This window comes from Panthera tigris, chromosome A1 (genome assembly GCF_018350195.1).
Source record: "Panthera tigris isolate Pti1 chromosome A1, P.tigris_Pti1_mat1.1, whole genome shotgun sequence".
In the NCBI taxonomy this organism is placed as follows: domain Eukaryota; kingdom Metazoa; phylum Chordata; class Mammalia; order Carnivora; family Felidae; genus Panthera; species Panthera tigris.
Window position 1 is genome coordinate 121,166,409 of NC_056660.1, and position 12,203 is coordinate 121,178,611.

At 53.1% G+C, this 12,203-nt stretch overlaps 1 protein-coding gene across 1 annotated transcript; it reads left to right on the forward strand.

Annotated features, from left to right (window-relative positions):
* Positions 1-5,152: 5,152 nt before the first annotated feature.
* POU4F3 (POU class 4 homeobox 3) lies at positions 5,153-7,779 on the forward strand. The gene is made up of 2 exons (XM_007079960.2): positions 5,153-5,272; positions 5,590-7,779. Exons 1-2 carry the CDS (start codon positions 5,153-5,155, stop codon positions 6,484-6,486), a joined length of 1,017 nt encoding a protein of 338 aa, XP_007080022.1. The 3' UTR covers positions 6,487-7,779.
* Positions 7,780-12,203: the final 4,424 nt, after the last annotated feature.

The following is a 12,203-nucleotide window of genomic DNA, read 5'->3' on the forward strand; positions in this document are numbered from 1 at the left end:
GTGAGAGGAGCTGAGAGAAAGGGAGAGGAAGGCGGGAGGCTGCGAACACCTGGCCGGGCAGCCCCGCCAGCTGCCTGCCCGCGATGGCATCTCGAGTTCGGGCAGTCCTATCGGGCTATCTCCCATTCCACCCCTCCTCCCTGTCCTCCCCTTCTCTCCGAAGTGGAGCTTGGCCAGGGATGGAGGTGGGAACTGGTAGCCACTGGCTTCTGGAAGCGGCCTCTGCCGGAAGCAAGCCTGGAGCGGGGCCAGCCTCTGAGCCTGTGGAATAGAGGCCACCTCGCCTTCTGGGAGAGAAGTAAAGCCTGCTCTTCCTCCCAGTCTCAGCCTCTGGGCTTGAGGGATGGGGTGGGGTGGAGATTCTGGTGCCAGCCCAAGACCTTCATTAAACGCAGGTTCAGAAGTTAGAAAAACCTGGGCTCTAATGCCCACCCTACCATGCTTCAATGTGTGGCTTGGGGGAAAAAAATCAGTCTCGCTGTGCCTCAGTTTTCTCATCTGGGAAATGGAGATAATAATATAATGTCAAAGTCTTGATGTGGAGATTCAGTTATAATTCTTTTCTAAAGCACATAACCCAGAGCCTGGCAGTCCATAACTGGTTTTTCTTGTTATTACCATCATCCTACTGCCAAAATCGTAGGGGAGATATTATTCCTGCATTCATTCATTCAATGCACATTGTTATATTAAGCTCCTATATGGTACCTGCCCTGTAGACATAGGCAGTGGAGACACAGGGACAATAAGACCCATCCTCAAAGAAGTCCCAGGGTCCTTCAAGGAGCTGAGGCAATGAAACATTGTGTTCTTACCAAGACATAATAGAGGAGGACACAAAAGACTCAAAGAAGGAAAATTTATCTCTTGGAGTCTTAGTGAAACTTAAACTTAAATAATTATTTTAGGGTCTGAAAAAAATAATGTCAAGTAACAAGTTTTCACATCAAGGTTTTCAAGTTGAGAGTCCCAGGTCACCCGCTGGCAAATCATAAATGTCTATTAAGAAGCACCTCAGGTGTGCCTGGATGGCTCAGTCAGCTAAGTGTCTGACTTGATTTTATCATGATATTATGTTTTGTGGGTTCGAAACTGCGCCCTGCTCTCCCCGCTCCCCTGCAGTCTCCTGTCCCCCTCCCTCGCGCCCCCCCCCCCCCACCGAGGGACTCTGCACTGATAGTACAGGGAACCTGCTTGGGATTTTCCTTCTCTCTTTCTTCCTCTGCCCCTCCCCCCCCCAAAAAAAAAGAGGCACTTCACTCCCATGGGTAGCATCTCTGCATGTCGTCATCTTAGGATGTTTTGTTTTAAGAGGCTGCAGATTCCTGCATGATTCCTGCTGATGCTAAAGTTGAAAACCACTGGCCCATAGGAAAATGCCCCTGCCCCTCTGCCCTAGCTTCCCTACAGGGCTAGTCCTTCCGGAGGGACAGAGTGCTTTGTGTTCTGATTTAGAGTTACATGTGGCAATTTTATGTCCCCACTAGAGTCTGAGCTCTCCAAGCAGTGTGCTCTATGCCTACAGAACGTATCACAAGATCCAGCCATCAGTAGGTATCCTGAAATGACCATGGAATGAAGAAAGTGTCCCCATTAGTGTCACTCACATAAATGCCCATGTGGTCCCTACTTGGACACTCAGACAGATTTCGTGTGGCCTTTATGTGGGGTGTGTGCATGGAGAGGGGGGAGGGATGTGCATGTGCTTTTTAATTGTAATTTAATGCCACAGGGGTGAGGATGGGGCATTTGGTCTCCGCTTTACGTCAGTCCCAGTCTTCCCTGTTATATACCCAACTGATCTGCTTTACTGGACTTGCTCCTGACAGAACTGAAGCTTGAAAATCCTATAAAGTATACAGTGTTCATAGTTCTTCTCGTTCTTTTCTCTGTGGTCTTTACCTCATCTCCTCTCTCTCCAGGGCCTTCTCAGAAAGACTGCTCCCTAAGGATGGGTGTCACCTTACTGCTGGCTGCATAGACCTGTCAGTGGACCTTCACTGAAGGGAAGGATGAGAAAAATCCAAAGAACACAGGTTGCCTGATGCAAGAGTGGCTTTTGATTTGTGGTCCTAATGCCTGGGGATGCTAGGACAGAGGCTGGTGAACTGAAGGCCAGCACGGAGGCCTAAGGAGGTCAGTTACTATTGCTCTGGCTCTGACCCTTGCCTGACCTCGACCGACCCTGGCAAGTGTCTCCCAGCCCCTGAGGGGACAAAGCAGAGAAGGATGGATGTGGATAGGCCTTTCCTTCTGTTTCTAGGGGTTCAGCTTCTTAGACAATTAGGGTATGATTAGGTGATTGTGGGTCTCAGGGCACCATGGGGTCAGGCAAGTTCCAAAATCTTCTCCCTAGAGGATTCAGCCTCCCTTCTTTTCCTTCCCTGCTTTCCATTTGCCTTCCTGCATTGGGCAGAAAATGAGAATAAGTGGTCCTAAACGTTGGTGAAGTGATGAAATAATGCTGCGTTCAGCTTCTGGGAAGTTAAGGTCCTAGGAAAGAAGCTCTTGACTCATTTAAAATGTGTTTCATTTAAGTTAACCAGAATGGTACTGTTTGGCTGGAGCTGGAAGTTCCTACCATCTAGTCCAGCCCTCTTCTTGTGGGTAAACTGAGGCCTGGCCAGGGTCACACAAAGCCCAATATTAGAATGCTGTCTAAGAGCCAGCTGTCTTAAGGCCCACAGTTCTGGTGTGTATTCCGTATTTCAAGAATTCCACCAGACTTGCTCTGTGTCTTGTGCGTGAATCTACATCTTCTCCACTGCAGTGCAAGTTTATAGTCAATTTCCTGCAGTGGATTTTAGACTGGTGACTCTGTGAGGGCAGGGATGGAGTCTGATTCACACCTGTGGCCCAGCCCTCTGTGTGGAGTCTGGCACAAAGCAGGTGTTGAACGAAGGAAGGACAGCAGGGAACCAGATTGCACCTTTAGATCAGTCATTCTCCAGGGAGATTATTTAAGCCACCCCGGCTCCCAAATGCTTTAGCTTTAAGTGTTGAGGGAAGAAGAAGAGAGCAACAAACATTTATTTCATGATTTCACTGTGCCAAGCAGCATGCTGAAAGCTTATCTCAGTGCACTGCTCGCAACAGTTAGTGGAGGGGAAACTATTTCATATATGATGAAAGTTCAGTCCAACAATGTTTGAGGTGGCTCATGGCCTCTAAGTCAGCAAGAGGCAGAGATGCATGTTGAATCTGAGGGCAAGGCTGCGCCCAAACATTAGGTTGTGAGGTTTGCCTAGCACTAGATATGGTGCTCAATGCTTTCCTTTCTATTCTAGTTTGAAAACACCTTCACCAGAACCCAAGAAGGCAAACAGGAGTGCAGTTGCCGTTTTACAGACAAGGAAACCAAGGCTCAAGAGAGGTTTAGTGGGAGGGCAGCCCTTGGCCTCAGGCCCCTGGGCTCAGTCCTCCTCCCCGGTTACAGGTTACAGAACGGTTACAGGACGCACAGGACCCATGCAAGGGGGCTGGCTGTAATGCGGAGAAGAGGGATTGGCAGGATCCGAAGGTGGGGAGCCCAGATCTAGGCAGGATTTGCTCTTAGGCCAAAGGTGACCCCTCCACACCCAACCGCCGTGTTCACATTCTGAGAGACCCGGCCCGCATACGCGGGCGCGCAAGGCCCAGCCCTCTGGCTGGGGAGACTTCTGAAACTCGAAGGTCGCTCCCCGGCGGTGGCGGCGTCCGAGGTGAGGTGGGCTCAGCTGGGCGCGCAGGTCTCGGCTCCGAAGCCCGGAGGGCGGCGCTGCGGCGCGGTCCCAGGATTCCCTATCCATTATTCACGATGTTTACTAGCGCGCGCAAAGGAGAGGACACCAGGGGGAAGGAGAGGGGATCAGAGCGAGGCGGGGGCGGAGCAATACTAACCCTGGGGCACTTCGGGTCCCAAAACTTCGGGAGGAAAAGTGCGAAATGATGAAGAGCTGGGAAGTCAGATGTGGCGCTCGGCACACAGTAGGCCATCCGTAAATATTCGTGGAATGGATAACGGAACGAGTGAGCCAAGGGCTCTGTTCCCAACTAGCTCTGTTGTCTCGGGCAAGTCACTTAACCCCCTCGTTTTCCTCACCTGGAAAGCAGAATAACAGTATCTACTCCGCAGAGTGTGCGGATACCATGAACTAAGTCTCTAAATAGCCTACCACCTATTAGGAGCTCAAAAATGGTAGCTATTGTTCTGGCGAATGGGGCTTGTGAGGTTTGGCAGCCCAGTGGAAGTGCACTGACTGACTCCCAAGGCCGGTGGGCAGTTCTGAACTGTTACTATTCTAAACAGAACTCATTAAGCTTCCTTCCACTGACGGGTTGGGCAAAGGGAGAGGGGGCCAAGTTGTCTTTCTCTAGCGAAGACCAGAACTGCCAGCGTTGGGAGGAAGCCGCTGGTCTCCAAGACCCGGCAGACATTTATTTCCCCCATTTCCACCCCGCCGGGCGATTGGGGTCACCTGGGGCTCATTCTGGCAGCCCCTCACCCTCCCTGGAGCCCGTCTGGGCGCTTGGAGGCGCCTCTTTGCTGAGCCGCGGGGCCGGACTCTGGTGGACGGCTCGGGCGTGGGGCCAGGAGCGCCCTGGAAATGGGCAGTTTGGCGGCAGCGAGGCCGACAAGGAGTGTGTGTGTGTGTGTGTGTGTGTGTGTGTGTGTGTATAGAAGGGTCAGTTTCCTGGACCCACTCAGGCCGTGGCTGCCCTTCGATCTGGACAGTGCGAGTTGGGACAGGACGGAGAGGTTTGAGACTTTGGGGGAAACTAGTCCACCAAGAAGAAACAGTCCGGAAGGTCTGCCGGCCTGGAGCCAGGCGGGGCGGGGCAGGCCCGGAGAGGCCAGGCCCGACCGGGGTATAAATGCTGTGGCGGGGGCGGCTGTGGCGGGCGCACAGACGCGCGCCTAGAGCTGCTGCCTGGCCTCGCCTCCCGGGCCGCCCCTGCGAGTCCCGGGCGCGTGAGCACGCCTGCGCGCGCCCGGGCCCTTCCTGGCAGGCTGCTTGTAAGATGAGTGAAGAAGCAGGTGGGGGAGAGGGGAGGCAGCGAGCGAGAGGGCGAGGGGAGCGCGGGCGCTGAGCGGCGCTCACTTGGAGCGCGGCGAGCGAGCGAGACGAGCCTGATCCATGTCCCTCGCTGCCTCCCTGCCAGGCGCGCGAAGATGATGGCCATGAACGCCAAGCAGCCTTTCGGCATGCATCCGGTGCTTCAAGAACCCAAATTCTCCAGCCTGCACTCCGGTTCCGAGGCCATGCGCCGAGTCTGTCTCCCAGCCCCGCAGGTACGTACTGGAGCATAATTACCGCTCTAAGGCACATTTTTTGACAGGCACTAGCTTCATGTTTTTTTCATGTCGCCCAGAACAATCGCCGCTGTCTGAACCCCTCTCCTTGTCTCCCCCGCGCTCTCTCCCGGCGCGCTCTCTCTCTCATTCATGTCTCTCTGATCCACACGTCTGTTCCAGCAAAGCCTCTGTCTCCGTATTAATTTTTATGACCTGGGCTTTGAGGAGAGGCATCTCGGTTGCTTGAAAATGTGTTTTAATCCTGAGTTGACAGTATTCCCCACTGACCGTGCTGTGCGCCTTCTCGCTTGCAGCTGCAGGGTAATATATTTGGAAGCTTTGATGAGAGCCTGCTGGCACGCGCCGAAGCTCTGGCGGCGGTGGATATCGTCTCCCACGGCAAGAACCATCCGTTCAAGCCCGACGCCACCTATCATACCATGAGCAGCGTGCCCTGCACGTCCACTTCGTCCACCGTGCCCATATCCCACCCGGCCGCGCTCACCTCACACCCACACCACGCCGTGCACCAGGGCCTCGAGGGCGACCTGCTAGAGCACATCTCTCCCACGCTGAGCGTGAGCGGTTTGGGCGCCCCCGAGCACTCGGTGATGCCGGCGCAGATCCACCCGCATCACCTGGGCGCCATGGGCCACCTGCACCAGGCCATGGGCATGAGTCACCCACACGCCGTGGCGCCTCACACCGCCATGCCCGCGTGCCTCAGCGACGTGGAGTCGGACCCGCGAGAGCTCGAGGCCTTCGCCGAGCGCTTCAAGCAACGGCGCATCAAGCTGGGAGTGACCCAGGCGGACGTGGGTGCGGCTCTAGCCAACCTCAAGATCCCCGGCGTAGGCTCGCTCAGCCAGAGCACCATTTGCAGGTTCGAGTCTCTCACTCTCTCCCACAACAACATGATCGCGCTCAAGCCGGTGCTCCAGGCCTGGCTGGAGGAAGCCGAGGCCGCCTATCGAGAAAAAAACAGCAAGCCAGAGCTCTTCAACGGCAGTGAGCGGAAGCGCAAACGCACGTCCATCGCAGCGCCGGAGAAGCGCTCGCTCGAGGCCTACTTCGCTATCCAGCCGCGGCCCTCATCCGAGAAGATCGCGGCCATTGCTGAGAAACTGGACCTTAAAAAGAACGTGGTGAGGGTCTGGTTTTGCAACCAGAGACAGAAACAGAAACGAATGAAGTACTCGGCGGTCCACTGACTTCGGCGGGGCGCGGCGTCCGGGGCCGGGGCCAGGGCCGGGAGAGCGGAGTGTATGCCACCCCCCAGAGTGTGTGTGTGGGGGGAACGGTTATGGGGAACTCCAAGACGTTTCCTGGCAGGTCAGGCTGTCTCCCCCGAAGCCACAGACTTTCCCCTTTATCCTACCTGGTTGCCTCCCGGACTTCTCTTTCTCTTCTTTCCTTTCCATTCCCACCTGAAAAGTTATGGCGCTAAGAAAAAAATTCCTGAAGGGCAGGCCCCGAGTGGCAGGCGCTGTCCGTGGTGCTGAAAAATCTCCCTCGCGCGCTGGACTGCGAAACCACAGGGCAGGAGCCCCAATGCAGGGGACAGTGAACTGGCCCCGACCACACTACTCCGGGGTGAAGGCGCCACTTTGCTAAGCGTGATTAGACAAAGGTGAAGGGATGGGAAGGCAGTGATAAACACTAATACAAAGTCTAACTGGGGCACAAACATGTACTGGAGATTTATTTAGAGTATATAAAATACTGTATGTTTCCAAAGGATAGCCTTATACTCCTTTCCTCTCCTAAATTCTATCCATCTCATCCTTTGGTTTGCTGTAAGTTCTCTAAGGTAGCACGGACTAGGTTCAGGGAAAGTGTGCGTGAAGTTGCGAGGTCCCAGCTGTTCTCTGCGGTAAGTCGGGCTCCCTAAAAGATGGGCTCAATTTTGGCGACTGAAAATGCCGGGATCTCAAAGCTGGTTGCAAGCAACAGCCGGCAACTGCTCTAGCGCATCCTCCAAGATCTGATGGTGTTTGAGGGGGTGATTACTGCCTGCTGGAGGGGTGGGATTGGTAGTGTTCCGGTCGGACTGAGGACTCTCTGCCCCCAGCTCGCTCCTGCAGCCAGATTTCCAGCGCAGCATAGAGGCGGCTTTTCGAAAGTAATTGTAACTTCTCTGAATCATATGCAAGTCTTTCCAACACATCTAACCTCATTGCGATTTTATTATTGTTGTTGTTGTTAGCATTGTTATTGGCTATTATTTATTTAACTCTGCTTCTTTCCATCCCCCTTACATGGGTGTCTCCTGGTGGAGGTTCACTTGTGATTTGGAGCGGAAAGAGGAGCCAGACTGCTGGCCTGGACCCTTCTCACCGCCATCCCTCTGGCCCCACCACATTTTATCTTTCGTTGCTTCATGTAATTCGCGTGTTGCTGTGTGACCTTGGTTTTGTTCTCCAAATAGATACAAATAAAATATTAAGTTTTCTTCTCTATTTACCCCTTGAATTAACTCCTAAAATAAATGCTTTATTTTTCAACCCGAATCACAGTGCTTTTCTTTCTCAGAGGCTAAGGAGTACTAGTCTTGGAAAGGATTTAAAAGTGAGGACCCATAAGGGCTGGGTTCTCGCTTCTGGCAGGCCAGTGTCTGGCCATCTCTCCCCTCTTCCACACAGCTGCACCTTGTCACTCAGATCTCCTCTAGGGAGAGCTGGCCGTTCTTCTCTGGACCTCAGGGTTACAAGGCACTTCCCTCCACACTTCCCTGCATGTGAATCTATCAGCCTCTGTTCGGTCAACTAGACTCAGATCCACCGCAAACTTTGAAGCCTGACTGATGAGAGTAGGAGTGCCTAGTACTTGCACTCATTGGCTGAATGATCCTGAAGCCAGTTTCTTACCTGCTCTAAGGCTCGGACTGCTCTGCTCGCCTGCAGGATTAAGATGTTAATATTTACCTCACAAAGTTATTGTCAAGATTAAATAAGATTGTTTATTTGAGGCATTTGGTAGCGCTTGGTGCTCAAGATGAAACATTATTTTAAAAGATTCAAGTGGCCTGGCAGGAAGTGGGTGGATAGAAGCAAAGAGGGAGGAAAGTGCTCTTTCCTGGGACAGAGTCCGTTGGGGCCCCTTCGGGGTCATTTCAGAAATTCATTTAAAATTGTCACCCAAGAGCTTACTCAATTCATGGTCTATCTCATCTTCTCTATGAGGAAGGAGGTGCTAAATGGTACATCTGCTGTCAAGATCCTAGCCTAGTGCCCTGCGCACAGTAGGTGCTCAAAAGATGGCCATTCCCTTTTCTTTCACCCCCTCTAAAAGGGGGAAGAAACCTTTTTATTTGTGAGCCACAGGAACACCTTCATGATTTAAAAATTAATGTTCCAAGTCAGGGAGTCGTCTGCACATTTCCCCTCTGTGTCTTCAAAGAGGTCTGGGTCATCGACTCCCGGCCGAAATTCGGAGCAGAGCGGGTCTCCCCTCCGCGCGGTGCACTCCCTCTGCGGCAAAAACAAACCTAGGGATCGCCCCCAGCCCCTGGACCTCAGTCCCTCGCCCCCACCAAGCGCAACAACCCCAGCGATGCCTCCACCTCCTTCTCCATCGGGTGTCCTTTAATAATAAATGCCCTTATGCCATTACATTATATTGTGGGTTTTGAAAATTTAAAATACGGCTGATGCAATATTAATTGCCTATAGTGGTATAAAACACAGGGCCGGAGCCCAGCCGGGCTGCAGAGGAGGCGGCCGTGAGCGTCCCGTGCCGAAGTGAAGCGCTCCAGACAGACGCGCCTTTGCGGGCTGCGAGATTTCCTGCAGGTAAGAGCCTTCAGCTTTTCTGGTCCGGGAAAGAACCCGATATCCGCCGCCTCCATCTCCTTTCTGAAAAGTTCCCTGCTGAGATTATATATATATATATATTAACCTCAAAAGTTTGGAAGACTTTTTTTTTTGGAGAGGGCGGAATGAGCAGCCCGAAAATAAGATCTGCGCTATTACTGGACTGGCTGGGTTGTGAGTCGCACGCTCACCTCTGCGCCTGGTCCGCTTCAGGCGCCGGGACTGTCCAAGCGTACCGGTATTTCGACCAATTTGCACCTGCGGGCGGGAGCTGCGGCCCGGTCCACGACGCGCCCCACCCTCTCCCACCCACTGAGTGCGCCGGGTCGGCGCCGCTGCCTCTCTCCTTGGGCTCTCTCAGGAAGCAACGGGAGCTGTGGTTTCTCCGGAATTGTGCAGTCGCCTCTGCCCCTCCTCTGGGGCGGAGGCACAGTGCTCTCAAGAGTGGAGGGTGGGTAGGTACCAGCCGGTTTGGGGTTCACATAGGCCTGGTTTGCATCCTGGTGTGCCATTTCCTAACCGTGTGACCTTGGGCAAGTCACATCACCCCTGGAAGCCTCTCTCCATGGCTGCAAAACCACAAACATAATTTTTAAAGAGTAACTGAAAAACACTCCGGAGCAGATTTTCCTTTGCAAAATACTGCCAATTTGCAACATTCACTGTGCCCGCCCAGCTGGGAGTTTCTTTACACCAGGCCAAGAGAAAGGAAGGCCAACGTTCAGGGCTGTTTGTATGGAAAGGTGCACTGGGTCTTTCAAGGTGGGATTTTGAGAGTCATCTGAGGACTAGGGAAAGGCTTCTAGGCACATGGCTGTCTGGAATTAGGATGTGACCCCTGAATGAACCATGCATACAAAGGCCCACATGGGTGAAGCCTTGATGGGCAGATCATGCATGTGGGAATCCTGGGCTCCTGGGTCTGGGCTGTGTCATCTCTGGCCAGGAGCTTCCTTTCTCTGTGCCTAATATTTACCAGTTTTATTCACTGTTTTATACCCACTGCCCAGCTCAGGATCTGGCCCAGAGTGGCAGACGATAGGTATCTGTCAAATGAATGGATGAATGAATGAATGAATGAGGCTTTGGTTTTGTAAACTGAAAGGATCCTTTCCAGCCCAATCCTTTCTAGATTCTGGGGACTGTAGAGGAAAACAGAGACCATCAAGTAGAGACAAGGGAGTGAGGTCAGGGTCAAGGTGGTGATCTGCATCTCCAGAGTCCATTCAAAGGTGGCCAGTTTCCTTCATACTTAAATTAGAAGAAGCCTTGCCTCACTCTGTGTTTATCATGGGTACAGAAGGGGTCCTCTGTGACATGGGCCCTCAGAACCTAGAGGGGGAATCAGGGAGGAGGATCAGGAGGTGACCTCTGCCCTGCTGAATGTGCCTGACACTTTCTTGGCCCTTCAGCCTGGTTTATTTTACTTTCCTGCTGAGATGGTAACAACTGTGGCGCTGGGGTGGACAGACTTGGGGTGGGATACCTACTCCATCTCTTAGACCCTTTAACTTCCTGAGCCCCAGTGCCCTCATACATAAAATAGGAAAAAAGGCTATCTTTCAGATTGCTGTGATGAGTATCACACAAGGCCAGGGCCCGACACATAATAGGCATTAACGGGATATTTAATCTTTTTCAAACATAACTTATACTCAGACAAGTGAGAGTTGGCGTTCCAGGGACAAAATAGGGGCTTGGCATCGGCCGGGATAAACCTTTTCCCTCTCTGCGCCACAGAGGGAAACTGCTCTATACCACGCTCTTCCCTCCACTGCTCTATACCACGAGAGCAGTAACAGGGACTACCAGCTCCCGATGTGGTTGTTAGTGGTAAACCAGAAAGGGTAGAAGTAATGTCTTTGCAAACGGTGTGTCCCAGGCACAGAAGGCACGATGTAATTCGCTCTCCTGGAGTCCACCCTGAGAATCCGAGTTCCCACTGAGAAACTTGACCCCAATTTCGGCTGCTTGAACGCCCAACTTCGGCTGCTTGAACTCGAGCAGAATCCTTGAACTCCTTTGCAGAATCCTGGCATGCATCAACCTTTTGATTGTTGGGAAACTCAGCACAGCCCTCCCTCCCAAGGGGCGGGCTCCAGTAGGCAGAGGAGGCGGGGGTCGGGGGATGGTGGGGTCTCTGACTCGTTCTCCCGGGCCCAGCTCCCACCTCTGGGCTAGGCGTCAGAGTGCGTCAGCCTTAGGGCGCCCTCTTTTTTTACCGAAGGAGAGACTGAGGCCCAGACTGGGGCGGAGGCTCCTTCTACCTTAGTTTGTTCTTTTCCCCAGACACCCTATCTTACTACCCTGTTTTATTTTTTTCTTAGTCCTTATCATTCTCTGTTAGCACCCTGTTTATTTATTTAACAGTAAATGAGCTTTGGGGCAAGTACCACCTCCATAACCCGCCTCCTGGAACCCTGCGCAGAGCCTCCCAGAGAGTGCGCGCTTCACTAACGTTTGTTGGAAAAGTGAATAATAATATCTAACATGTATTAAGGGCTTCCTGTATGTCAGGTAGTGTTCCAAGCTCGTAATGAGCATTAACGTATTAATCCTTAAACAACACAAGTAGGTACCATTTTAAACCCCATTTTACAGATGAGAACTTGGAGGCACAGAGTGTTTATGTAACCTGCCCGGGACAAGTCGTTATATGGCAATTCGGTGGAGAGATCTGGCCAAACACCTGCTTCTTAGCTTCACTGGTCCCCTAGTGAGACCCAGCCGCGTCAGGGGGCAGGGAAGGAGCGGCCGCCTGGATTAGAAGTGGAGCAGGCGCGTCAGGTTTGGCGGAAGGTGCGGAGGGAGCAGAGGGGGCCGTGGCATAAGCCGACGAAGCCCGCCGTCCTCGCCGGGTTTTGGAGCCCTCCACTCGCGCTCCATCTGCGGGTCTCTCCCTCGCGATTTTGCGCCGCCTCCCATGTCTCGGTCACTATCGGTGTCCGTGTGTTTGCCTGTCTCCCCCGCAACCCGCTCTTAGCTTCCCTTCACCCTCGCGGGCGCCAAAGCCTGACCCCAAAGCGCGGGAGCGACTTGGCTGCGTCCTCTCGGCGCGCAGAAAGCCCCTTTCCCCTCTTTCGTCTCTTCCGCCGAGCTGCGGGAGCCTCCTGCGG

What these genes read in the sequence shown, in the direction of transcription:
- POU4F3 (XM_007079960.2), top strand. Translation starts at nt 5,153, where the DNA reads ATGATGGCCATGAACGCCAAGCAGCCTTTCGGCATGCATCCGGTGCTT. An exon ending in TCTGTCTCCCAGCCCCGCAG is followed by an intron (nt 5,273 to 5,589) that starts GTACGTACTGGA and finishes TCTCGCTTGCAG; the next exon opens with CTGCAGGGTAATATATTTGG.